This window comes from Nelusetta ayraudi, unplaced genomic scaffold (genome assembly GCF_046127955.1).
Source record: "Nelusetta ayraudi isolate G7.1 ecotype Tasmania unplaced genomic scaffold, CSIRO-AGI_Nayr_v1 ptg000048l, whole genome shotgun sequence".
Lineage (NCBI taxonomy): Eukaryota > Metazoa > Chordata > Actinopteri > Tetraodontiformes > Monacanthidae > Nelusetta > Nelusetta ayraudi.
The window spans coordinates 7387501-7412500 of NW_027466098.1; the positions used below are offsets into that span (position 1 = coordinate 7387501).

General features: G+C 45.9%; 1 protein-coding gene across 6 annotated transcripts in view; it reads left to right on the forward strand.

The window, feature by feature from the left end:
* mcamb (melanoma cell adhesion molecule b) overlaps positions 1 to 25000 on the forward strand; it is a 33511-nt gene that overhangs the window by 2115 nt on the left and 6396 nt on the right. For all 6 annotated transcript variants that reach the window (XM_076036035.1, XM_076036036.1, XM_076036039.1 and 3 more), the window contains exons 2-9: positions 20943 to 21067; positions 21168 to 21399; positions 22433 to 22500; positions 22614 to 22701; positions 22821 to 22997; positions 24013 to 24140; positions 24234 to 24369; positions 24460 to 24575. In XM_076036035.1, coding sequence (XP_075892150.1) covers positions 20943 to 21067; positions 21168 to 21399; positions 22433 to 22500; positions 22614 to 22701; positions 22821 to 22997; positions 24013 to 24140; positions 24234 to 24369; positions 24460 to 24575 — 1070 coding nt within the window. The remainder of the gene's footprint in view (positions 1 to 20942; positions 21068 to 21167; positions 21400 to 22432; positions 22501 to 22613; positions 22702 to 22820; positions 22998 to 24012; positions 24141 to 24233; positions 24370 to 24459; positions 24576 to 25000) is intronic.

Here is a 25000-nt window from a genome sequence, read left to right on the forward strand (position 1 = left end):
GGGCGCCCGCATGCGCACACACACACACACACATGCGCGGGCAAGTTTCGAGTGTGTCGGCGCCGGGACTCCAGTGCCCGATGACATCAGCGGACTGGGGGTTCGGCGGAGGGGCGAAGGGCAGCCGCATTGGACCTCGCTCGTTTAAAGGCCACCGCTTTCAGCCGAGGGCAGAGGGGCTCCGCGCCCTCGGTTTTCACGCGGCCCAGACAAGTGAGCCGCTCGCAATGAAAATGAACAACAACAATGAAGGGCCTGTCCCGTCTGGACTGCGCCGGGGAGAATGGAGGGCCCAGCAATCTGGCAGAGGATCAGCAGAGCTGTGCGGTGTTTGAAATAAAAATCCCCAATTTCGGCGCTCTCTTCCGTAAGACGTCCACACAGCGACTCTGTCGACGCGGCGCAGCTGCTTGTGGGCCAGTTGAGGAGAAGGCTGAGGTCATTCTGTGTGAAATCTTGCGTATTTTTAGTTCTTTATGTGTCCCAGTAAACTAAGTAATCAAGGTCCCTCCCTGAGTGGAGGGAGTTACTCACAGACACATGGGTGTGTTATCTCTGCCCTGAAATGAAGCCTTGAGCTGCTCAAGCGCTCTGCTTGTGTGTTCCCATGAAGCGGGAAGGGGAACTCTTGCGTTTAAAAACAGTTGGAAATTATACGCGCTTTAATGTGAAATGTAAAACTGATTTTTTTACTCAAATAGTCACATAATGCACCATGAAAACCCACAACCATCGTGCTGCTGCGAGCTTCACCCGCAGGCAAGGGGCGTCATGTCTTACTCGGCCGGTTTATTCAACTTACAGATTGTGTTTCTTTTATTACAGTGGCTGATGTTGTCGTTTTGGTTGCACTCTGTAGTAGCAAGGAAGTTGTGTAAATGCAGGAATGTTGCGCTTATGGTATGGTGGGAGTCTCTCTCTCTCTCTCTCTCTCTCTCGCTCGGCTCGCCCATCGATGACATCAAGTGGCCCGCCGGAGAAGAATGGAGGGAAAGCTATTGTGCCATTATCCAGTAATCCGTACAGTCATTACCGCTTGTGGCCACAGCTGTTGCTGTTCAGCAAAAGTCACAAAGGTTGGCTCCGAAAGATTAACCTCACTTTATTAGTGTAACTCTGTCTGCGCCGCACAGATGTTGATGCGGAGTACCGGAAAGTCGTTCTAGTCGCGAATGCGCTGAACGGGCCACTTCATGATGTGGAATGTTCACTTGTTGTCTTGTTAGTGTAAACAGTTCATTGGCCAGTCGCTTGGTGACAAGCCAATCAATTGAGGCATGTGGATGTGGCGAGGAGTTCAAAGATCATGAGCAGAATTGGAATGGGGAAGGCAGGAATCAATTCTTTTTCATGAAGCACCGAATCACAGCCAAGAGCTGCCTTGAAGTGCTTAGATGTATATAAAAATATTCATAAAAATGTAAAGACATTATTGGCCTGGTTGTTGGACTGGTCTAAGTATTCCACACTGCTGACCTACTGGGGTTTTCACATTGGCACAAGCGTCTATCAGGTTTCCAGAGAAGATTCCCGAAAAGAGAAACTATCCAATGAGCGGCAGTGGTGGAAGCAGCCTTGTTGACGTCAGGGGTCAGAGGTCAGAATGGGCAGACTGGTTGGAGACCATAGACATGGCAACAGTGGCTCAAATAACCGCTGGTTACAGCTGAGGTCCGAAGGACACAAGTTTGTTTTGCGGCCTGAGCTTCCGAGTGGTTCTTTGGTTCTGGTTGTGTCATCGTTTCTCAGATGCAGGCCGCGTAGCTCAGTGAGTAAACTTGAGTAAACTGAACTTAAAGTGAAGAGCGTGATGAGGTAATTCCGCCCGCTTTTGCCGGAGCTTGACTTCGCAACCAGTGTTAGCGAGTAATCTTTTACTAAGCAACCCACTACTGTAATTAAAACTACTTTTTTGGAGTAATGGAGGAACGTAACGGCATTACTGTGGCAAAACTGGTAATTACATCATAATGACTTTATCAAGTAACGATTCCATTACTTTTCCAAAATCTTTTGCAAGCCAAAAATGTCTTATTACCCACAATTTAGAAAAACAACCAAAAACCACAATGTCGCAGATGACGCAGCCGTGCATGCAACGCCACTGATGTACAACGACGCACCAAAACGAGCATGGCGGCGGCAAAAGAAAAAGCAGCGATTGCGTTTGATAGCTGGAAATACAAACATCATTTTGAGTTCATCTCGTCCAAATCAAAGAATATTGTGGTTTGTTGTACTTTATGTGCAGGACACAAGACGACAATATTTAGAAATGTAAAATTTGCACTTTAATAAAGTTCATTCCAAAGCAGTGAGCAACTGTTACTTTATCGTTCTTTTCACTAAAATAAATAGTAATTAGTAATTGATTACTTATTAAACAAAGTAGTTTAAAAAGTAATTAAATTACTTTTTAAAGCAGTAATCAGTAGTTGGATTACTTTCACGGAGTTATCCCAACAACAATGCTCGCAACCCGTCGGCGAGTTGGAGTGAAAATTTTCATTTTCAAAACTGATTTCCTGCATTTTGCAGCGGGAAAACCGACGACGCGGAGACTTAAGCACCGTGGTAATGTGAGACGGCGTGCGTTTGGTGCCAGCGAGTCGTCCTGGGGATGCACTCTGGACTGTCCGCAGCCTATCAACATTAGACATAGTGGGAGAGGTGAAGAGTGTGAGATACAGGGGGCTATGGGAACGGGGACGGAGGCATGTAGGAGTGGCTCGGGTGCACTTCTGCGGGAAAAATGCGATATTTGCTGAGCGGTTTGGAGGATTAATCAGACAATGCGAGGAATTGCTTGTGTGCAAATGTATTGAGCTAATTCACACTGTGTTGACGCAGAATTGCGCCCATGCGATGTGAAAAGAGCGGCGACATTCTGCTGATAGACTGGACTTTGTGAAAGTTGCACACATGCACATAATGCATTAAAAAAAATGTCGGCCACCATATCTCACATATCTAATGTTGTTTTATATGCATCATCTGCTATTAGCGTTAAAAATCTGGAAACAACCCGGACAGCGTCCCTGCTGCTGCTGCTGCTGACCTGCAGAAGCAAAAACCATTCCCCATCTCCTGTCGGATCCTCCTGCTGATGTGAATAACATCCATTATCACCATTACCTGGGTCAATAAAGCAGAGCAGCGATGGAGAGTGCGCGGTGGGCTTTTACTGGTGGGGGAGGAACCTCCCAGGACGGCTGTCATCGGGCCCAATTTCTCTGTGTGTTTGTGTGCGTTTTTCTCCTGTAAAGCAGCGATCAACGCTTGTTTGCGTAGCCAGCATCCAAGCCGCGCTGAGAGTGGCAAATTGGCACCTTGGTGCTGCCAGGGCGGGGCCACACAACACTTGTTTATTGTGAGAGAGAAAGAAAGGGAGGAAGGAAGGAAAGAACTTTAGACGTTCAGGTCTTTCCTTCTCAGGAAATGTGATTTTGTCCACATTTCTTTCCCAAAGAGAAACGCTTCATCGTCTCCTGAATATGCTGAAAATGGGGCATTGCTTTTTCTTTCTTCTTCTTTTTTTTAGCTTTGCATATTTCACATTTTTGGGTTGTTGCTTTTTTTTTTTTTTTTTTTTATATAAATCAAAACGTCAGCGAAGCCCAACCTTAAAAATGTGAACTCAGTCTCCATCCAAAGAGGCATTTCATCTGGCGTGCGGAAAGGTGAGCGCATGCGAGACAGCTTTAGTGCGCCCTGGTCTGATGCAGCGTTCTGATGTATTGCAGCTAATCCATCCACATCAGGGAGCACCTTCCCGCCAGAGCAGCGACTCATCCTCTGTCTGTTCCCGCTTACCTCCGCTCCGACGCGCTTTGAACTTTCCCGGTCTGGCGGACAGCTGCGTTTTCCCACGTGCACGCACCTGCCAGCACGTAGACACGCACACATTGCCCGCATTACTTAATGAGGACTGTTGTCGTCGGGTTTTATTTTGGGCTTAGGGAGGTTTGCGGCTTCGCTGCCGACCTCGACTCACTGCAGAGTGTTCACACTCTCCTGCTCGACGTGGTGCAGGTGTGGAGTTGGCAATCTTTTAATGATGGATGTTGTCAAAGTGCCATCAACCATCCAAGCCCAAGTACTTTTCGTCGGATTTACCACTGCACTGGCGTGTTTAATCATTAAGGCTACACAAAGTAACAAAAAAAAAAAGCCAAAGTAAAATCTAATTTTTCATAGAAAACAATTATAATGACTTTTTTCTCAAATAATCATCCGGAGCTAAAAATGTTGAGGGTAAATTTAGGTTCCAGAGCGCCAAAGCAAACTAAACAATTACGGTTCAAGGTTTGGCTGTTGTTACCCAGTCACTTCATGTGAGCCACAAAGCCAAGGTCACTGCTGAATCACCATGAAAACTTGAGGGTAAATCATTTGAAAGGCATCGGGAAAAACAGGAAAACTACACATTTTTGTGTTCCTTTGTTAGTCCAGCAATTCTGCTCCTTGCGGTGACGGTGGTTCAGAGGTCAAGGTGCTGCTTTCAAAGCCACTTGACTCTAAATAACAGACAAATCCAAACAGGGTGACAGTCTCAGGCGTGTCTGCGCTCCTGAGGTTTTCAGGTTCGAGCTTCGTGCCCCTTTGGAAAGCAGGATGTGGGCCTGTTTTCTCTCTGGTATATTACATTCGGGACAATAGCCATGTCAAGGAAGTAAACAGCAGGCCGAGTACAGCAGCAGTATTTTATGCCAGTGTGACAGAGGACTTGGAAGCCCTGGAGCTTTAAGGCTGAGTGAACCTGACTCACTTCCACGAGTTATTCAATTTCATATTCAGCCACATTTTAAGGTCGCGCAGACGCGGAAAAGTCGTGAGAATAATTTCATGATGAAAGATACAGAGTCGTGTGGTGACCTCAGACTTGTTGTTTGGTCACAGAGGTGTCATAGCTGTAACTTTTCTTTTCAATTCAGCCCCTTTTCTGCTTTATTTAGATTCAAGTCCAATTCTGCAAATCATTTTAGTTAGTTAATGGGATTAGAGTTTCAGCTGAATCAGCTGACAGAATTACTCAATATTGGCCGTTTCTGAAAAATGTAAGATGAAATGCAAGCTCCCTTTGTGCCGCTCAAACACAAATGTGGTTCAAACACTGGCCGTGGCCCCCAGAAGTGACAGCTGTTCCTTCTCGTTGTGCTCCGCCAAACTCCCGTGTCAACAGGAAGGCTCCTACACGCCTGCACGGCTTCAGAACAACTCAGATCTTTGTGAAGCTTTGGGAATTTGCAGAATTGTTGAAATTGACACCACTGACACTGTCAGATTGGATAAGGAATGTGGGAAAATATGTGTGTCATAAACTGCACCCAGACAATAGTTCCTGGATACCACAGACGTTGTTGAAGTTTAAGAGATAAATAGCTAGCTAGCTAGCTAGCTAGATAAGTGAATATACAGATGTATAAGAGAAAACCAAACGGCCATTCTATGAAAGCAGTATTGGTTTGTCGTGATTGCAACAAAGGAATGCGGAACCAATTGATTCTTAGACGTCTCCACTGCAGGAGAGGGCGGGAAACAGTGCTGACTTGAGATCAAGTACTGGTATTTCTTTCCCTTTTACACTCTGACCTTGTGACTCCTATGCACAGAGCCCTCACTGTCCCTCTGCTAAGTGTAACCGAGGTGAGAAAAGCACCCATTGCTCCAGGTGAGGCCCTCTCCCTTTGACCTTTGCTCCCTTTGCCTGTAAAGTGAGCGACAATAACAAGAACACAAAGTTTAGCACAAACCATGCCGAGTCATTACAACGAGAACCCTGGCAGCTGGCTAGCTAGAAAGGTACAGTGTCAGTAAGACTCACCCAATTTGTCCCACTCTAACTGATTTAGCGGCGGAGTTGGAGCAGGATAATATAATTTGTGGTCCGTTCTCGTGTGAAATGTGGGAGTCAGGTGGAGGTTTAGCCCTGCCCTGATGTTGTTAACCTCGCGCAGCTGCTGGACGGCTGCTTCCAACCCTGAGATTTGAAAAAGCGGCCAAATATAATTCTTAATCTTCTTTGATGCAGCGGATTTTAACAAACATTAATCCAAATTTTGAGCCAATGCTCTTCAGACTGACCACTCTGAGATCCATCAAACCAACCTCCAGCAGACGTTGGATTCCCTTACCAATTAATTTCCAAGGAGAGAAATTACTTTTCTGAGTTTCCTTTGCTTTGCGACTGATTAGAATGCAAACGGCGCCACCTGCATCAGTATCAAGCTTTGAGCAGCTCTTACTGACTAAATAAATTGGTCTGCTTGAATTTGAGAGACAGAAGATTTTTCGTCCTCTTTTTACAAATGGTTTTTACGCGCTCTTTGCTAAAATGGACAGGTGAGATAAATCTAAAAGACTTGGGGAAGAGTTTTTACTCGTATTGTTTTGGTTCGGTTGCCACCTGCGGATGGCAACACTTCAAAATCTGGCTCGGAGGAAATGACGAGTGGCTGGTGCTTCCTGTTTGTGGATCCGTGGACGTGAAGTCGTCCGCTGGGAAAACGCACCGCTCGGCCTGTCAGGATCTCCTGTGTGCCGTCAAACGGTTCAACACCCTGTTTAATAATAGATGTCATGTTCCTGAAATACCGTTCTCATACACATTAGGATCCTTTTAACCCTAATGCACACTGCCAGGCCTCGGCCGCGACGCACAGCCGCTGACTCCACACTGCAGACTAATGCGTTTTGTGTTTGGCCACAGACGGCTCCTGTTGGTAGTTAACACTTTGTGGTCTCGGCCTGTAGTGTTCGACTGCAGGATGACTAAGACTTTCATTTATTGTATTTACATTTCACATCATTTATTGTTTAATCTCTCCAGTTGAACTCGGTTGGCTGTGGTTTGAGTTTTCCTGTGTGTGATGACACTGGGTTTACTGAAATATCTTCTAACTGGGGCCGCCAGAAACATTTCTTAGAAGGTGATATCACTGTTTTTTTTGATTGATTTTATTTTGACAGGACAGTGCATATTAATGAACCATGCAAATAAAAGTCAAGTATCACAATTCACAGTTCATTAAGCTGCCTTATGGCTGACGGGATAACAGAATTTGCATAGCGGTTTGTTTTCCTCGCCAGCACATAATACCACCGCCATCAGGGAATGATCTTAAAATTACTGTACAGAATGTGATTTGGGTTAGATGAAATTCTTTTTGCTTTCTGGACCACCCGTATTTTCCAGAGGGAGCTGGGGTCCTGAAGATGGACTCCAGTAATTTTGGAACAAATTCTAGTTATGTCATCCAGGCATTTCTTATCCTTCACAGTTTTGGTGTTTTGTGGTTTGGGGTCAACGTCAGATTTCCTAAAATCTTTTATGATCTCCTTGGTTTTTCGATACATTTAAATCAAGGAAACTGTCATCACACCACCTGACAAATTCAGGGAGGGCACAGCCATGCCTTGATTGGTGGCCCTGAAGAAGAGACTGTGTTGTCTGAAATTTGACGAAGAAGCTGTTGTCTTGCGAGGATCTGCAGCTGTGTGTGTACAGGATAAAAAGCAGGGGAGAAAGAACACAGCCCTGAGGGGTGCCTGTGTTACAGACCGTAGGAGAGGACGTGCGCCCATTGACAAAAACCTGCTGCAGTCTGTTTGTTAATAAGTTTAAATTCTTCAATCAAATCTGATCAGGTAGCATAAAACGAGAAGCTGGCCTTTCAATTAAAATATGGAGCTCAATTTTTGAGTCCAATTTAAGAGACCCCCGAAAATGGACACTAGTTTATTATTTGGATTATTCTACCCCAAAGCGCTATTTTGAAATAGATGAACGCGTTTGCTTTCGTTGGGAAGCCATTCTTCTCATCGCTCAACATGTGAGATACTATTGGCCTGTATTATTACTTGTTGAATGGCGCAAAGCTTTTGGCATCAAGCCACGTGAGCAAAGTACAGGTTTATGTCAATACGGCTTCTGTGTTTCACCAGAACAAACTCTCTTTCTGTGATGGAAGGAACATTTCCCGAGGCGGTTTCGCAAACGCAAAATGCGTAAGTTACTGTGCCGCAGTTGCTGTCAGCTGAGCATAAAACCTCTGGTGCACTGCATTAAGGACATATGCAACTCCAGAATAGGGGGTGGGTGGGAGGGAATGTGCAGAGATGTATTAAGTCGTCGGTTTATTTATAGGTTCGTATGCAGCTCGGACTAAATGAAGCCTGTCAGAGTGTCATCTCCCAATTCCTTTTAAAGCCTAGTGGATCGGCAGCAGGCACATTGTCTTTAATCTCATCTTGTTGAGAGTGTGTGGTCTGCGGCCCGTGGACCTTCTGGCTCCAGCAGCTCTGCTGTCATATCAACAACTGCATTAGGCTGCGTACGAACCGATGCGCCAGTCTGCCGCTGCTCGTCTCAGACTGTAACAATATATTAAACTTCAGATAAGATAGATAGGAGTTTTAAAAAAAGACAATCTTTTGTATTACTGTAAAGAGGTCTTAGCAGAACATCAAATCTCGAAGCTCACTTGCTTGCTTCAAATTTGCTACTTTAATGTGAACTTGAGTGTACACTGACTTCTACAGGGTGGTTGGACACACTCCCCAAAGTACACGGTTTGGCTGTCAGTGTACCATGAGCTACAAAATCACTGAAACCGACTGTGTGAGGGCAAAACTTCAGAACTTTAGAAAATTTGGTACTTTCTTGTATTCCAGTTGTTGAATTTGTACATTGATCTGCTGTTGGTCAAAATACAACAATTGTTAAAATTTCATTTTTTGCAAAAGTTGTTATTCAATAGAACAGCTTCAACAGAACTTTTGCCATGATTTCTGTTTTCGGTCTAGACTTCATTCAAACGACAAAGTCCTGATGCCACATTGTGATTTGTTGCCTTTTCTTTAACTTTTTGACATGAATTATTCTTTTCGTACCTTTGTTTAACGACGAGCCACACCCAACATCTGAATTGATGCTGACAAAGACTGGTGTTTGACCTCTGACCTGAGGTGAAAATATGCAGTTTATACAGAACAAGAGAGGAGTGAGTGCCATCAGATGTATTGAAATGAATCCACATGTTTTTTTTTTTGTTTTTTTTTTTTTACAGATTCCACTATCATGATTGCATCCATTTGCGACGCATTCTACAGAAAAAGAAAGTGTATTGTGTTACTCAAAGCGTGTAACGTAAAGGCCACCCGGCGGTCGATGAGGCGCCCGCTCGTGTAAAAAAAACGGATTGCTGCGTGCGCACGTGGCTGCCGGTTTAGTGCGTCAGTTGGCTTCTCTTGCAGCGGGCAAACAATGGTCGTGAAGTCATCGCTCACAGCCGTCAAAATAATAGATGCCCAGCCGTTGTTTTGACCGGGGGGTTAATGCAAGGCCCGGCTCTCCGGTGCCTAATGGACGTCCTGCACAAGACTCGGCGAGTCATTACTTTACCGTCGCGGCATCCACCAAAAAAGGAGGGAGCTGCTGCTGATTACCTTATCGTGAGTTAGAGGGTGAAAAGCTTTCAGCGTGCGCGCCTGTGTGTGTGAGTCTTTCGGCCCAACTATATTTAGCCATAATATGCCAGCAGCACCGAGCATCTCATACTTGGGAAGTCATGTAATGGGACCGCTCCCTGGCTTTCCCTTCTATCTCTCGGACAATCAGCATTATATATATTTATATATATATGTATATATATATATATATATATATATATATATATATGTACATATATATATATATATATAAAAATACTGTCCTTGTTGGCCTTTTCCCAGAGGGTACTTCCAGCAGCTTGTGTTATTTTACTGGAGCCTGATATGGAGACAATTTTGTCGTCGGCGACGTGGGAAAGAGGATGGAGGGGGCGTCGGTACCACTGTGGGAGCAGGCATGAGGAAGTGGCCCTCTGAGATCTCCTTACTCACACACACACACACACACACACACACACACACACACACATAGACAGATATGGACATGGAAATCAGAGAAGACGCACAGTTGTGAGTTCAATTTTGCTACGTTTCTTTTTCTCTGCTTTTATTTGTGGGAGATGTGGAGTCAGACATGGGAAGACCAGACTACCAAAACCCCCTCCTGGGTCATTCGATCATTGTTCAGAAATATCTACGCTTCATATAGCGGCATGAAGGAGTGAACGCTAGAAGATCCTGCCTTGCTGCCAGGTTGTAATCCTGGCGGAGAAGGGCGAGATCTCAGCGGCCTCTAAAGAGGGTTGTGCGGTCGGGTCGGCCAACCTGCGCTGCCCCTCGCAGTGGAAAGGTTAGATGCTCACAGCTGTGGTCCCGGGAATCATTTGATGCTCCTCCAGCGCCCTCCAGCAACATCAACATCCACCAACCCTCGCTGTCTGCTCCTCCCCGCTGAGGTACTGAGATTGCAGCTCCAGCCAAACACTTTCACTGCAGACGAAACAGGGGGGAAAAAACAAAAACAAAAAAAATAAAACCACACACGTTGCTCATTCTGCTGGCAGGGATTGAGGAGTATTTGTTCCCCCGTCGAGGCCATCGCTTCGACGCTGTTTAAAGGTGACTGTTTAGACGTGAGAATGGTGCTTGTAAGATCGGCTGAGCGTCATCCGTGAAGTCCGTAGGGATAAACTGTGAACCGTGTGTGTGTGAAGAATTATTTAAGAGTTCAACGTTTGAATCAACCTAATTTGAGATATTTGATATACAAGTTGACAGCAGTTTGAAAGGAATTACCAGGCCACAAGAAGGAAAGCTCCATTTTGATATATTTATTTATTTATTTTACAACACCCTGCTGCACAAGACTTTGCCCTTTGGAATGATTAATGATGCAGGTGAACTCAGAAGCCCATTCCAAAGTCATAGATATAATATGTGAACATTCCTTCAAAGGTCACCTTTCACAGAGTGTAGCAGGACATAGGCCGGTGATGTTTTCAGTCCAGACAGTTTAGGCAGACTGGACCTTTTCAAACTGTTGAAGCCACACAGGCAAGTTTTATCTTTTGATCAGTACTTAACAGCAAACAGCGGTGCGCTGAGTGAACGTCAGGATCCGATTTGAGTGCAGCGTGAACGCAGCCCGGGTGATTATCTTTTACACAGACGAGTCAAATCTCCAATCAAACTCAAACTGATGAGCTCATTCTACCATTATATTGTGTCCTGTAGCCACTTCTTTCCTTTTTTCCAAGTTCAAAAGTTAGTTAAGACCAGTGTTGTTGGGATTACTCCATAAAAGTAATCCAAATACAGATTACTTGTTCATAAAGTAATGTAATTACTTATTTAACTACATAAGTAATCATGAACTAATTATTGATTACTTTAGTTAAAAAAGATAAAGTGACAGTTGAGAGCGTCTTGTTTCCTGCACATAACGCACAACGAACCACAATGTTTTTTGATTTAGCCGAGATGAACTCAAAATAATGTTTGTATTTCCTGCAATCAAAGGCAATTGCTGTTTTTCCTTTTGCCACCGCCATGCTTGTTTTGATATCAATGACGTTGCATGCACGGCTGCATCATCAATCTGCAACATTGTTGTTTTTGGTTGTTTTTCAAAATTTCAGACATTTTGTGGATATTAAGACATTGTTACTTTTGCATTTTTTGCGCCAATGTGCTTGACCCACTGCTTCGGTTCTTCTTCGCTATATGCGATGGCAATGGAGATGTTTCCCTTTCAGGTGCGCGTCACCGTCACAAATGTCCTGACAAGAGACTTCATTGCCTTGTTGTTGTTACAGTTGCTGCCCTGCGGACCAACTAATAACTAACGTCTGGCTGCCGCTGAGAAAGCAGTCGGCCCACCAGGCCGGGCCTGATCTCTCCAGCAGGTGGCCCGCTGAAACCGAATCACCAGGAAGAGAAAAAAAAAAATCCTCACAGAGCGATGGGAGTCCTTTTTCCCCTCTTCTCCCCGCTGTGTGGTCCGCCCTCTGCGCTGTATTTACATTCTTTGTGTCCTTCTGCTCCTCTGCCTTCTGGAAATCGTTTATTCCGATGGCATGTGGGGTGGACACCGTCGGCATTCGGCTCCGACACCCTGGGGACGTGAGCGCCAGGGTGTTAAGAGAGTTGCCCGGTGGCTCAGTGTGGCACGTTGACCCCCACTTTCTCCCTGGCTCCATGGGAATGTGCAGTTTGGTTTGTGCAGCTGCCACTATCTGTCCGTCTGTCCGTCCGTCCCATTGTTTCCACGCCCGGCAACTCAACAAGGATCGCATGAATCACTCGCAGACTGGACGTACAGTATACGATGGGGTATCACTGCAGGGTTTTCTCACGCTTTGCCATTAGTGCATTTAAAGTATTTTATTTTATATAAGGTTTGAGTTTGTTCAGAAGAGTTCCGGTGAAGTGGACATCTCTGCAGTTTGGCCAATTTCAATAACCAAATAAGTTGCTTTGGTGAAATATCCAGAATTAATTATTTATTTAACATATCTGAAATGTTTGCCCAGATTAGCCTCCAGTACATTTGATTTGGTGTTGACCAGCTCGGCCTGATGCACGGAACTTTTTTGTGCTTTGCAATCCATTGATTCCAAAAATGAGCCGCAAAGAAATAAACACCCTGCAAGAAACTGAAGCCAGCAAGCAATAATAATAATAATAATGATCTAGAAATAAACGCTATAGAAAGGGTGAGCACGCTGAGGTTAAAGAATCGGCCATCAAGAGTGTTGTGCTGACTTTTATTGTGGATTCTCTGCAGACCTGCAGCTTTGCAGCTTGTTACTTAATCCAATGGCCCCCAAAAAAAGTTTTATATCTTGGGAAAAAAAAACATTGCTAGCAGGCTTTTGCAGTCCTTCCTAAACATTGATTTGCACTGAGTGCTTGCAGAATTGAAACGCCTGTGCTGGGAGCCGAGTGAGCTGGGGGGACCCTCATGAGTCAGCGAGTCACTTCCCCGTTTTAAAAATGCCCCGCGATGCGTCACACTGCTGACGTGATTTATTAGCGCGTGACAAGGACCACGGTTCAGAACTCTTCAAGAGTTTCTCATAGCATTCCTCCGCACCATTTAAGCGACCCACTCTAACTGGGGCTTCTGTTGTGGTGCTGGGTCTACGAGGGGGTGGGAGGAATTCGGCTGCCCATCCCTCACGATGTCCTGGACCTAGAGGGATTCTCTGACAATTCTTTCCTCTTGACATTTTCCTAACTGTGAAGAAAATGTCAGTTCAGGCGTTCAGGATCAAACACATCAAAACTGCACTGGAAAAGGATTTTGTGTTTGAACATCTACGATGCCTTAAAAAAAAAAAAAAAGTTCAAGGTGGCAGTACCTCTGGCAACCATGCGGGGGCAGTGTGGCCAATTCTGCAAATTAGAAATGACCACAGGAAATGAATTTATTGTAAAAAAAAATAAATAAATAAAATATATATATATATATATATATATTTTTTTTTTAGAAATGACCAAGAGGGGAAAAAAAGTTAAATGGATGTGAAAGGTCAATACTTAATGGAATAGGGGTTATTAGAGGTGGTGGGAACTTCTTTAACTTGCTTTCATGTTACTTGCCCTGGCTACTCAGTCGTGGGAAATCCTAACCCATGTTTTCATCTCATCACTGTTGAGCAAGAGACCGTAAAAGAGCCATCGCATCCACAACAAGCTGTTTTTTTCCCCTCCAAAAGAAATTGGATGGGGAATTTTTGTGTGTATTTTTGGAAATAAAATTGTAACACATCCCAGTTGGCGCTGGTAGAGCAACAGATCAGCAGGTCGTCACAGGACTGGAACAAAGAGACACTCACACCTCCAGACGGGTGAAATCACCAGTTAAGCCGTGCTGCATGTTTGAGGTTGGAAGCCCAGAAGGGCTCAAGAAAAAAAACTAGGGTAATGTTTGTCGGTTGGCAGGCATCAACCCAGAGTCTTTTCACAGTAAAACAATGACGAGCACTTTTTTACGTGTTTCATTTAAAGGTCCCTTTGCCAAAAGTGTCTTTGTGGTGTCAGTGGAATCTCTAGATATTGGGAAAACCCTTTTGCTTCTTTTGCTTTGGTCCACTATTCAGGACTTGTGTGCTAAAAAGCTTAACTTGACTTTTGTTTTTCCCAGGCGGGCTGTGTACAGAGGGCTATACACGCTGTTTGTTCAGGATGAATGACGTGAAGTTTTACTGGAGCTGTAACCACGGTGTATGTGCACATTACTGATAGTGGAACTAGAAACACTGCTGGTTTGGACTGATGGTTTCTGCTGCCCGATAAGGAAAACCCTAATGACAATATTTAAAGGTTATTAGGCGTCTTATCGCCAGACTCTCGGAAGCAGCCGTGCATCCTCAAACTGGAACGTACGAGTGGCTGCTGAAAAGCCAAAGACGCCTTTGGGTTGGGTTTAAGGACCTTTGGTGGGCTTCCACTCGCAAGGTCAAGGAGCTCTGCGGTTTTGGACGCCTCCCCCGCCCTCTTCACACATCACCCACACCGACACCTATTAGCCTCCGCCGTTTTTTATTTACCGGCACGTCTTTCTTGTTTTTCCCCCAGCGTCAGCTCTCCCCACTCAGCTCCTCCTTCACCTATTTACACTCAGCGGCGTCTTTTTTTTCTTCTTTTTTCCTTCCCATGCTCCCTCTCCCCCATGTCTCACACTGTCCTGAAGTGGCACTGCTATTTCTGGTCCCCCCCCCCCGGCCCGGGTCAGCGCTCTGTGATTCTGTTGTATCATGTAAGCAAACAATCCTGATAGGCCGCTGTTATTCTTAGGTCTGGACTACAAGTCCCCCGAGCTTTCTGCACTCTCGGTCCAGAGCGGCACAGTAGACGTGCAATCCCATTAAAAGAAAATACATGTCACATTGTTTTTTTGAAGGTGACTCCAATTATACTGATGCGTCTATGTACATGTGCGCGCAGCAGCGCGTCACCTGACGGCAGGGTAAGCAAGCGGAAGGTTGTGGCAGTCAATTAAATGTAGACTCGTGAGCAGCAGCAACACGCACACACACACACACACACACACACACACACACACACACACACACACACACACACACACACACACAGGGAGGGAGGCTACTTGTCCTCCCTCCCTGTGAAAACAACATTCATATTTGTCCTTTTAATCGAGCGGAACCTCTGAGTTCACCCGAACAAAACTCACCAAATTTAAACATGAATTATCCACCCGGGGCAAGAGAATCTTTGCTATGTAAATATTAATACACAACCTTTGGAAACGTAGCTTTGTGATAGCAGGGAATTGGTTACACGCAGACTCCGTATTGCAAACATGTCCTCTTGCAGACGGATGGAGTGCGGATGGAGGGGCTCCGTTGAAAGGGAGAGGAGTGACGGTGCTCTTAGGGCTCCAGTGACATCGAGGTGGGCCGGCAGGACGTTCGTGTCATGTGCTACGTCTGTACCCAAGCGCTATCACGTGTTCAGCGTCAAGGCCCAGCCTCCAGTTCACGGCTGTGCGGCTCAGAAGCCGTAGCGCATTGGAGCGTGCTTGTGCTGGTGCGCCTGCGATGACCTCGTTCCTCACCGCACCTTATTTGATCCGATCCTTATCGCTCCCACGCAGGAAATGCTTTAAAGCTTTGAAGAGATGAATGTCTGTTGAGTCTCCCGTGCAGAAGCTCTCCCCGGACGACCAGCGTGAAGATCTGGCATTTGTTACTTGTGGGGATTTTAGTGGCACTCTGACTGTTTGCTTTTCCCTTTTTACAGCGATAGCAATAACAAAACGTGACCATCAGATGGGCTTAATGCATTTAGTGTTTTTCATTGTCCTTCAGGGCAAAAAAAAACCCAATATGGTTTCCTTGTTTCTAGCTTTGTATGGCTCCATTTACTGAAAACGAAGACAGTCTTAAATGAGGAAATGCTCAGAGGAAACTGGCAGTTGACAGCAGATTTGCAACTATTACAGGGATAAACTTTTCTTATTGTTTTTATCAGCCTGCTGGTAACATGGCATGCAGTCCTCAGTGCAGTTAGAAGTTACGATCCACCGTATCTATGGAGAGGAGTCACTGTCTCTTCTGCAGCCCACCACCAGGGGGAGTATCAAGATACTTTGCCTTAGTTTTCCGGGGACTCCTTACTTGTAGATGATTAATCTCATGGACGACTGGTAAGGTCAAAGCGCACCGCAGACCAGGTGAAGTTAAAAACGTGTCGTGTGTGGAGAAGAAAAGCGTCTCCTGAGCTGAAGCAGGAGCTGGAAGCCTGTTGCTCACCTGAGTTCCCACTGCTACATGGTACATTAAACTCCAAAGGGAGTCCTCCGCCGGCCATCTGGCTCAAACGCTGGTGGTCGAGCGCAATCAAGGTGGAAGTCGTCTTCTCTGGCCCGGCGATGAAGAGCTGCGGTCTGGGCCGAGTGCCAGAACAGACGGGGGGAGTTGAAGGTCTGGCGCGGCCCGTCGGCCGAAAGCCTCGCGGAGAGACGCTCGGTGCCGGATTCCAGCCTTTGAACCGGGCGGCACGTGGCGCGAGTCATGCGTACCGTACCTGTCAAGGCCACCTGTTTGAAGACGGACGTCCAGTGAGCATCTAAAAACAGACTGGCGACCCTCCAGGTTTTTCGCTCCACGCGTCTCCTTGGAAATGAATGAGGAGATTTTTCTACAAGCAGCCGCGGAAGCCGGCGGCGAGGCTTTGTTATCGGCGCTCTCTCTCCGGGCAGAAAACTGATTGTGTATCCTGACAGGCTTGGACCCCGCTGCAGACATAACAATGGCTTTGATATGCCTTCCCGCTGGAGATAATCTCATCCTCTCTGCCTTTGCTCTGCCTTATAACAAGATGTTTTATAGGGCTTAGTTGCTCTTATCTGTAAGGGCCTTTTTATTTCGCGGCGCCTTCGAGTGTAATACGACTCCTACTGGCGTTAGACTGCGTTTTTTGGAGGAGGAGGTCGAGAGAACAGCCAAAAAGTGTGACGCCACTGCCCATCGCAGGTCTTTGAAGCAGGCCGGCTGTGTGCACGGGAACGTGCGCGGCTCGGCTCGGCCTCGCGAGTCAAAGCCAAGCGTCTTATCTGACTGCTGCGTTTCCCCTGCGTGGCTTCCATACATCTGAGGAGGAGCAAACAGTGGCGCTCTTGTCGACTCTTCCCTCCGTCCCCGCTGTCTGAAGTTCGGGAATCCTTTGGTCAACCGTTGCCATTCATGCCGAGGCTCCCTTTGAAGTTTTATGTGAAGAAGACGCGCTTTTCGCTTTGTGTAGCGACATCGCGCACGTGCGCAGTCGTGCACGCACGCAGTGTACATACAGCTGCCGACCGTGCGCATTCTATCGCAGAGCTTAAATCATAGAAAATGAGGGGGGAAAACACGATGTGTCTACCCAACAGATATCCCAATCTCTCAATTCCAGGCTTCACTCTCCAGGAAGGAACTCATTCAATTCAATAGTAAAGAACTACTGTATGTTGCAATGACTTAAATCTCCATTGTAGACTCAGATTAGACCACAGTTATAGCAGCAATTCAATTCAACGCAATTCCCAGGTTGATTTGCGCAGTGCCACGTGTGAGGCCAGTCGATTTTAATTACAGTAGTGGATTACTTAGTAATAGATTACTCAACTCAATTGTGGCAGTGAGTATTGTACAACAGTTTTCCCTGAACAGAAAGGAGCTCACAAATCTAGAGAGGTCCAGCATCACCTCCTCCCACCCACCCACCCTCTGAGAGCAAACTCAGATTTATCCCGTCAATGAGCCTGTAATCCAATGGGCATGGACTCAAATATCTGCTCTCTCATCATTAGACGGCATTGATGTGAGAGGTCTTGCAGCGCCAGACTCGCTGATAAATGCACTGCGGGGACCGAAACTGGTCAAATTACTAACGAGATTTGATCGAGATCCCCCATCAGCAAACAGACTCCGGCTGTCAAATGGGATCAGTAAAGAGTTTGCGAAAACATTTGGTCGCGCGCCAGGTGGAATCTATATTTTCAGGTCCTCCTCAGGTGGATGAGGGCTGGGGGGGAGGGAGGGGGGGGAGGCGGGGCCTGTGAGTGATTCCGTCTTGTCCCTCCAGGACTAATGGCCAGGAAATGTCTATGTTGGAGGGGTGTAATTGGATTTCTTTAACAGGAAAGCATTGGTCGTGCTCCATTAGCTGGAGGTAAACAGCAACACAAGAGCCGGGTGGGGCGTGGGGGGTGGGGGGCGGCGATGGGGTGGTGGGCTCAGGGGGTGGGGAGGGGCAGGTGGTAGGGCAGCGAGAAAAGGTTGAGCGAGGTGGACGGCGGACGGGGAGGGAAGTCGAGCAGGGAGTTTATTGATTGTGCTGCTAAGCAAGCAGCGAGCACTTTAGTTCTGGGTAAAGTGATAAATGTTTGTTTTTCGTGTGTGGATGGCTGTGCAATGAAATACCAGAGGTGAATCGGGGTTGTGGCCGGTGATGAGCTGAACTCTCTGTATTTCCTGCTAGGAGCACTTTCAGCTTTTCAATTTTTCCATACTTTAAAAGGAAATCATGAGGGGAATTTCTGAAGTAGCATTTAACATCTTTGTGACAGGATGTTGTTGCAGTATTGCAGCCATCGCTTTCTACTTTAGTTGCAATGCAACTTTAGGAAGTTCTAGACTAATTTATCTATCTATCTATCTATTTAGCTAGCTAGCTAGCTAGCTAGCTAGCCAGCTATCGTTTTTATTTTCCGTCTTTGACACTATGTCCCTGCAGGACAAGTATAGGTCAATGCAGGACACGGAAGACGCTCATTCAGACGCCTCCCAGCACCATAAAACTTAAACTCGGATGTTTTTACTGCTTTCCCTTTTCCCTTTCGCCACACGAGAAGCGACACTCGGCGACACAATGAACACACAGACACCCAGGAAATGGCTAAATCTAGCCTGGCAGCCCTCGCTAACTGCAGGCTACAGCTCTCGTTGCCCCCCCACACCCACTCCCCACAAGTCTGCGTTCAAACTCAGCAATGGAGGGTCCCTCCTATAAAGTAGCAGGATGAGCGCAGTGCGAGAGACCTTGAGGGGGGTGGGCACCGCTTGTTTTCCAGCGACAGATCGTGAAGGAACAGTGCGGCTTCTGTGCTGTCTGTAAATTGACTCTTTCTTCCTTTAGAGAGGGTGACATGGTGGAATGCAGCACATTAATGTGGACATGGGTGGGCTTCTCATTCCTGCCATAGCCTCCCTCTCTTCCCTCTGACCCTCAATGACTCCCTCCTCTCCTCCTTCTTTGCCGCTGGGCGGGTCAACACGGTCTAGAGACTGACCGCCAAGTGTTTATTTATTGATTTTTTTTTGTACATTAATGACAGGCGGCTGCTTTTTGTCTCCTTCGCTCTCCTCATGTATTAACGTTACAGCAGTTTCTTTTTTACTGGGTTTTGGGTTCTGTGAAATGCAACAGAATCTACCAACCATTCATTCATTCATTCATTCATTTTCCATACCCGCTTAGTCCCGAGCTCAGGGTCACGGGGGTCTGCTGGAGCCTATCCCAGCTGTCTTAGGGCGAAGGCAGGGGACACCCTGGACAAGTCGCCAGTTCATCGCAGGGCCACATAGAAACAGACAACCATTGACACTCACATGCACACCTACGGACAATTTAGAGTGTTCAATTGACCTCACATGCATGTTTTTGGAGTGTGGGAGGAAGCCGGAGAACCCGGAGAGAACCCACGCAGACACAGGGAGAACATGCAAACTCCACACAGAAAGGGCCCAGGCCCGGAATGGAACCCACGACCTTCTTGCTGTGAGGCGGCAGCGCTAACCACTGCGCCACCGTGTCGCCCATCTACCAACCAAATCATAACAAATCAAACATAATGTTGTCCTCTTTCACCTGTTTGACAGACTCACGGTTATCACATCGTACTTTATTGGCACTATAAAAGGCTCCCAACATGGCCGTACAATCAGAAGGTGGTGGGTTCGATCTCCCCAGCTACTCTGGCTCCCCCCCACAGTCCAAAGACAGACATGCCCATTAGGCTGATCAGCAACTCTAAATGCTGTCCGTCTCTAAGTGGCGCTGTGAGAAACTGGCAACTTGTCCAGCCTGTTACCTGGTTTTCACACCGAGACTGCTGGCAGAGGCTCCCTCACAACCAGTCGGTAGCCTCAGACATTAAGAATAGTGGGCTTGTAACTGTAGCCGCAAAGAGACTCCCACGCAGAAAGGCAGTAGAGGGAAGTAACAAAGTACAAATACTTTTACTTTTACTGTATAATTATGTCGAGTTTTCAGGTATCTGCACTTTACTTGAGTATTTCTTTTTCACACAACTTTTTACTTTTACTCCCTGCATTTGTACACAAATAGCTGTACTTTGTACTTCTTACATTGGAAAAGCACACTTATTACGTGTTAGGTAAGCTTTTAAAATAAATACATTCTGTTAAAAGTAATTCACTCACTATTTATTGTTGTTGTTATTGCTCGAATTGGGGCCATCTGAATGATGCTGTTGTCAAGTTCAAAAGAAAGTGGAGGATATTTTGATATAAAAGTGGAGGATATTTTCCAGGGAGGTTAATTTAAAGTACCTCAGCTTTGGGGTCACGGTTCAGTGTGTTTTCAGTCCAGAGAAAAATAAATGTTGAGGGAATAACGTTGGTTATTGTGATTAAAAGTGTAAACGTTTGACATTGGCTCACTGGTCATAACTGTCACTGATTACAGTTTGGTTGTGTTGTTGTTAGTTGAATAGAAAAAAAAAAAACTATAGTAGATTGTACTGTATAGTATTGAGAGTATAAGCTGTTAAAAAATGATCCAGAAGCTCCTGCAAGACCTGAGGTCAGTTTTGTTTTTGAAAAATTATCTTGGTTCATTAATAGCAAAAAAACCCAAAAAACTAGAACCTGTTTTTTTTTCTTCAGTAAAACATTTGAATCGGTACTTTTTTTACACAAGTATCTGTACTTTTACTGAAGTACGGAATGCCAATACTTTTGACCCCTCTGTTTTTGGAGTGAGCTGACGACTCACACGGCCACTGTCATTGTGTCTTCCAGCATGGGCCAATGTGAAGGTGGAAATGGAGGACCGAGTGGAGGTGTTCCGGGGTGCTACCGCCCAGATCAGCTGCCTGTACGAATCACCCGAGGGCACCGGCGGCACCATTATCGAGTGGCTTTACGTGAGCTGAGCCAGAAGCAAACAAACAAACAAACAAGCGCGTTTTCCTCACGCGTGAAGTTCATCTCCGTTTTTTTTTTTTTTGTTGATTCCCAAAATAGCTGACGCGGTCCGCCGAGAGGCGATCAATTTACTACCAGGACGCCTCCATGCATCGCTTCCTGCCTGGCACGCCATTCACCGACCGGATCAGCGTGAACAGCTCCTCGGCCACGCAGCTGACTTTGACCATAGACAGCGTGCGCCTGGAGGACGAGCTGGTGTACATCTGTCGCATCACCACGCTGACCCATACGGAGCATGGAGAAGGAAGCACGCGGCTGAAGGTGTTTGGTAAGCCGGCTCGCATCTTTTTCTTATCGGCTGCAATATGGATGGAAGTCATGCACTGATGAATAGTTGATGGCTGATGTTTTTTATGTGTTACGCTGAGTGTGACATTTTTGTCGTAATTTCCTAATGACTCGTGTCTGACCTTTTAGGAGAATGAAAAAATGTGCATCTAAGTTGCTTTTTTTCCCCTCAATTATATTGTTCTAATTGCTCATTTTCAAGATAAATCTTTTATTTTAGATGAGCGAGGAACCATATATAGTCACTACCTCTAATAGAAAAGAACATTTCTTTCTTTACATCCACCAGTAGCATTGCAGGGTAGGACAAAATATCATATTTAAGGCAAGCATCCTTTAGCCGCTGTTTCCATATGTGATCTTGTACCGCCACTTCCTCACATTTCCTTGTTGATACAACTTGTCTTGCCTTTTTAATTGGCTAGTCTGTGTAGAGTCTGGTTTATTTATTTATTTTAACACTACCATCAAAATGTAAGCCTGTATTACCAAGAATCAAAGTTTGAAGGAAAATACAACAGATTCCTGTTTGGCCTTTGTGAGTTTCTGCCCTGTGTTTGAGTGTTTCTGGTTACCATTCTCCAAGGACAAAGACCCAATTGGCGCTTTCTTTCAAAAGGCCCAGGAACTGGTGTTATACTGTATACATATGAAATTAAACTTGGCTGGCTGTGACATAACTGTCCTTGCTAATGTGGCCAATGTTTAAGTCTCACACACAGTGCTATTGAATTCGGAGCAATTTGCCCTCCAAAGCAACAGGAAGCTCGTAGCTCTCTGCTCCATCGAGCCGCCTGGCACCTTCACTTCTGATCAAACTGGTTTTGATAACCCTCAGTAATTCTTCCCTCATTTTACTCCGCACTTTCTTTTGTAGCCCTTGAGTTACACTTCTTCTGTACACAGGCAAACCTTTCTGCCCCCGTAGAAAAAAAAAAGCACTAGCGTGCTAATAGCGGTTCAGAAAACTTGGGGCCTCTCAGGTCTTGATTCATTTCTCACCTTCTTCTCAGCAACACCAGATCGACCGACAATTGAAGGCACAGTTACAGGGATCTCCACCACGGAGGACAAACCAAAGGTGAGGAGGCTTCCATTGGCGTTGAGGGAATTCTTGGAAAGTTGGAATCTTCATCATCTTCTGTTCCCTGAATGCGCTCTCCTCCCACTTCCCCTCCCCCCCTCTTCCCTCAGATCGCCACATGCGAGGTGAGAAACAGCTTCCCGAGGCCCAACATCACTTGGTACAGGAACAAAACTCCGCTCCAGGTTTCCAGCAACGGTGAGAGGACGCCAGCGATTCTGTCCCGCCTCGTTCCGTCTGGGTTCGGTGTCTTTTCCTGCTCCCTTCCCCTTCTTGCTTTTTGCTAAAACGTGTATTTTCCTCTCATCACCCAAAAGTGAGCATATCTCACAGAACCACCTCCGAATCCAGTGGCCTGTACTCTGTCACGAGTGAGCTGCGCATGAGGGTGACAAAGGAAGTCAAAAACGACTTCTTCTACTGCGAGGTCTCCTACTTTGTCCCCGGGGAGACCAGGATGATGGACTCGCTCCTTATCAACGTCACTGTGCTCTGTGAGTTCCGCAGCCCGTGTTTACATTCCCCTCTTTTGTCGGAGTGTCGGAAAAGGTTGAAACACTTTTTTTTTCAACTGTGAAAGAAGTAGATGGAGATAGAAACACGTTGGAGATTCAGATGATGGCTGTTCGCACTCTTCCCAGTTCCAGTGTTGCTGTGTTTGCCGCGGTGGCAACACGCCACGATTGACACGATACATGCCAACTGATAAAGAAAGCAATCATATCCATTAAAAATCAAAAGTCATCACTACCCCGCAGTCCTAATGTCATTTTTCCAAGTCTTACACTGCAGGGCCGTTTGATTGGATTTTACTTATTATGGAGATGTTCTGTTGCTATCATCCCAAAGCTGTGCTTAACATTAAGATAGAAAAGAATCGACATAGAGAGAAAGCAGCAAGGAGTCTTTATTTCTAATCTTTTAAAGTGATAGTTCAACATTTTGGAAAATTTGCCCACAGCCTTAATCCTTATAGTCACATGAGTAGGTAGATTCCCTTTAATAAACTACTACTACTACCTACTACTACTACTACTGCTACCACTACTCCTTTGAGGATACCACTGGACGTGGCGTAACACATTGACAGGTCAAATAGGTGCTGTAGTGAATTATTTGGTTTTGGGTCTTGGTTAGTAAAGGAATCATCATTGCAGTCACCACAATGTCCACTGTGATCAGGCGTTGGCTCAGCAGATATAATCCATTACTGAGACGCTTTTTTAAAAAAAAAATTCTGTCAGATCATCCACTAAGCTCTCGTTCAATGTGATTTTTTTTTTGGCTTTGTGGACTATTGTGCACTGAAACTTACTGTACAGCATTTTCGTGAAATTCAATTTAAATAACTCAGGAGCTGGTTCTTTTATGCAACTCAATGTTTATTTGGTGCCTTTCCACAATGGGAACACCTCACTTATCAGCTGTTTGATGCTCGTATTCTGACAAGCTGTCCGCCATTCAAGAGTTGCTTGGGGGAAAGATGCTGAGTTCTCCCCTCTGTCCCAGACCCCTCCACGGCTGTCAGCATTTGGGTGGAGTCACCGAAGGGCAAAATCAAAGAAGGGGACAGGGTGGAGCTTCACTGCCAAGGCAACGGGAACATGCCTTCTTCGTTCACAATCATGCATGAAATGGTAAGAAAATCCCCCCTTCCTTTGTTGCACTGTGGACACTGACTTAGACGTTGGGAGTTTTGCATTAATCAGTAAATGTTGTCCTTTTTGTAGTCTGGGGAATCATGGGACACAAACATGAAGGTGCTGCAAGACGTGAAGGTTCAGAACCAAGGAGTATATTCGTGTTCCTCTCTGGACTACGAGACTTCAGAAGAAGTCAGAGGAAACACCACCCTGGAAATCCACTGTGCGTTGCGATTTGCAGAGACGCCTTTGTGAAAGCGGCCGGATCATCGCGCCTCACGTCTGTCCTCGTCTCTCTGCCCTCTTGTGTTAGTTCTGCGCGATGCTGTGGTGATCCCTGAAGACAGTACCGTGGTGCCCTATAAAGAGAAGCTGGAGGCCTCGTGCAACGCTGTCTCGTCACTGGCGACTCAGACAGTCTGGCTGAAGGTCAGATCCCTGCATACAGTGCAATTAACTCACTTTTAGTTCGTTACTTCCAATGCGGAAATTCAGCAAACCGGCATTCCATCACTTGCCCACCAGAGACCGCCAAAGTTGGTTGCCAAAATGCTACAAATGACTGGCGGTCAACACAGAGAGGAGTACTAAATTCATACCACAAAACAAACTGATTACAGATTGTTTAAATCTAAATTGTGAGTAGAGGATTCCGCAAATAGGCGCTTGTGTCCAATCTGCCTGATCTGGCCTAATTTCAATTGAAATGGCATTAAAATTGTGGATCTGGCTACAGTTTAGTAGCTGAGTAGTCCACAGTACACAGTCAATGGTCTGAATGCTCATGGATTCACTGTGGTGAAAAAAAACACCTGCAGAAACCATTAGGGCCAGCGTGCCTGAAAGTGACCAAA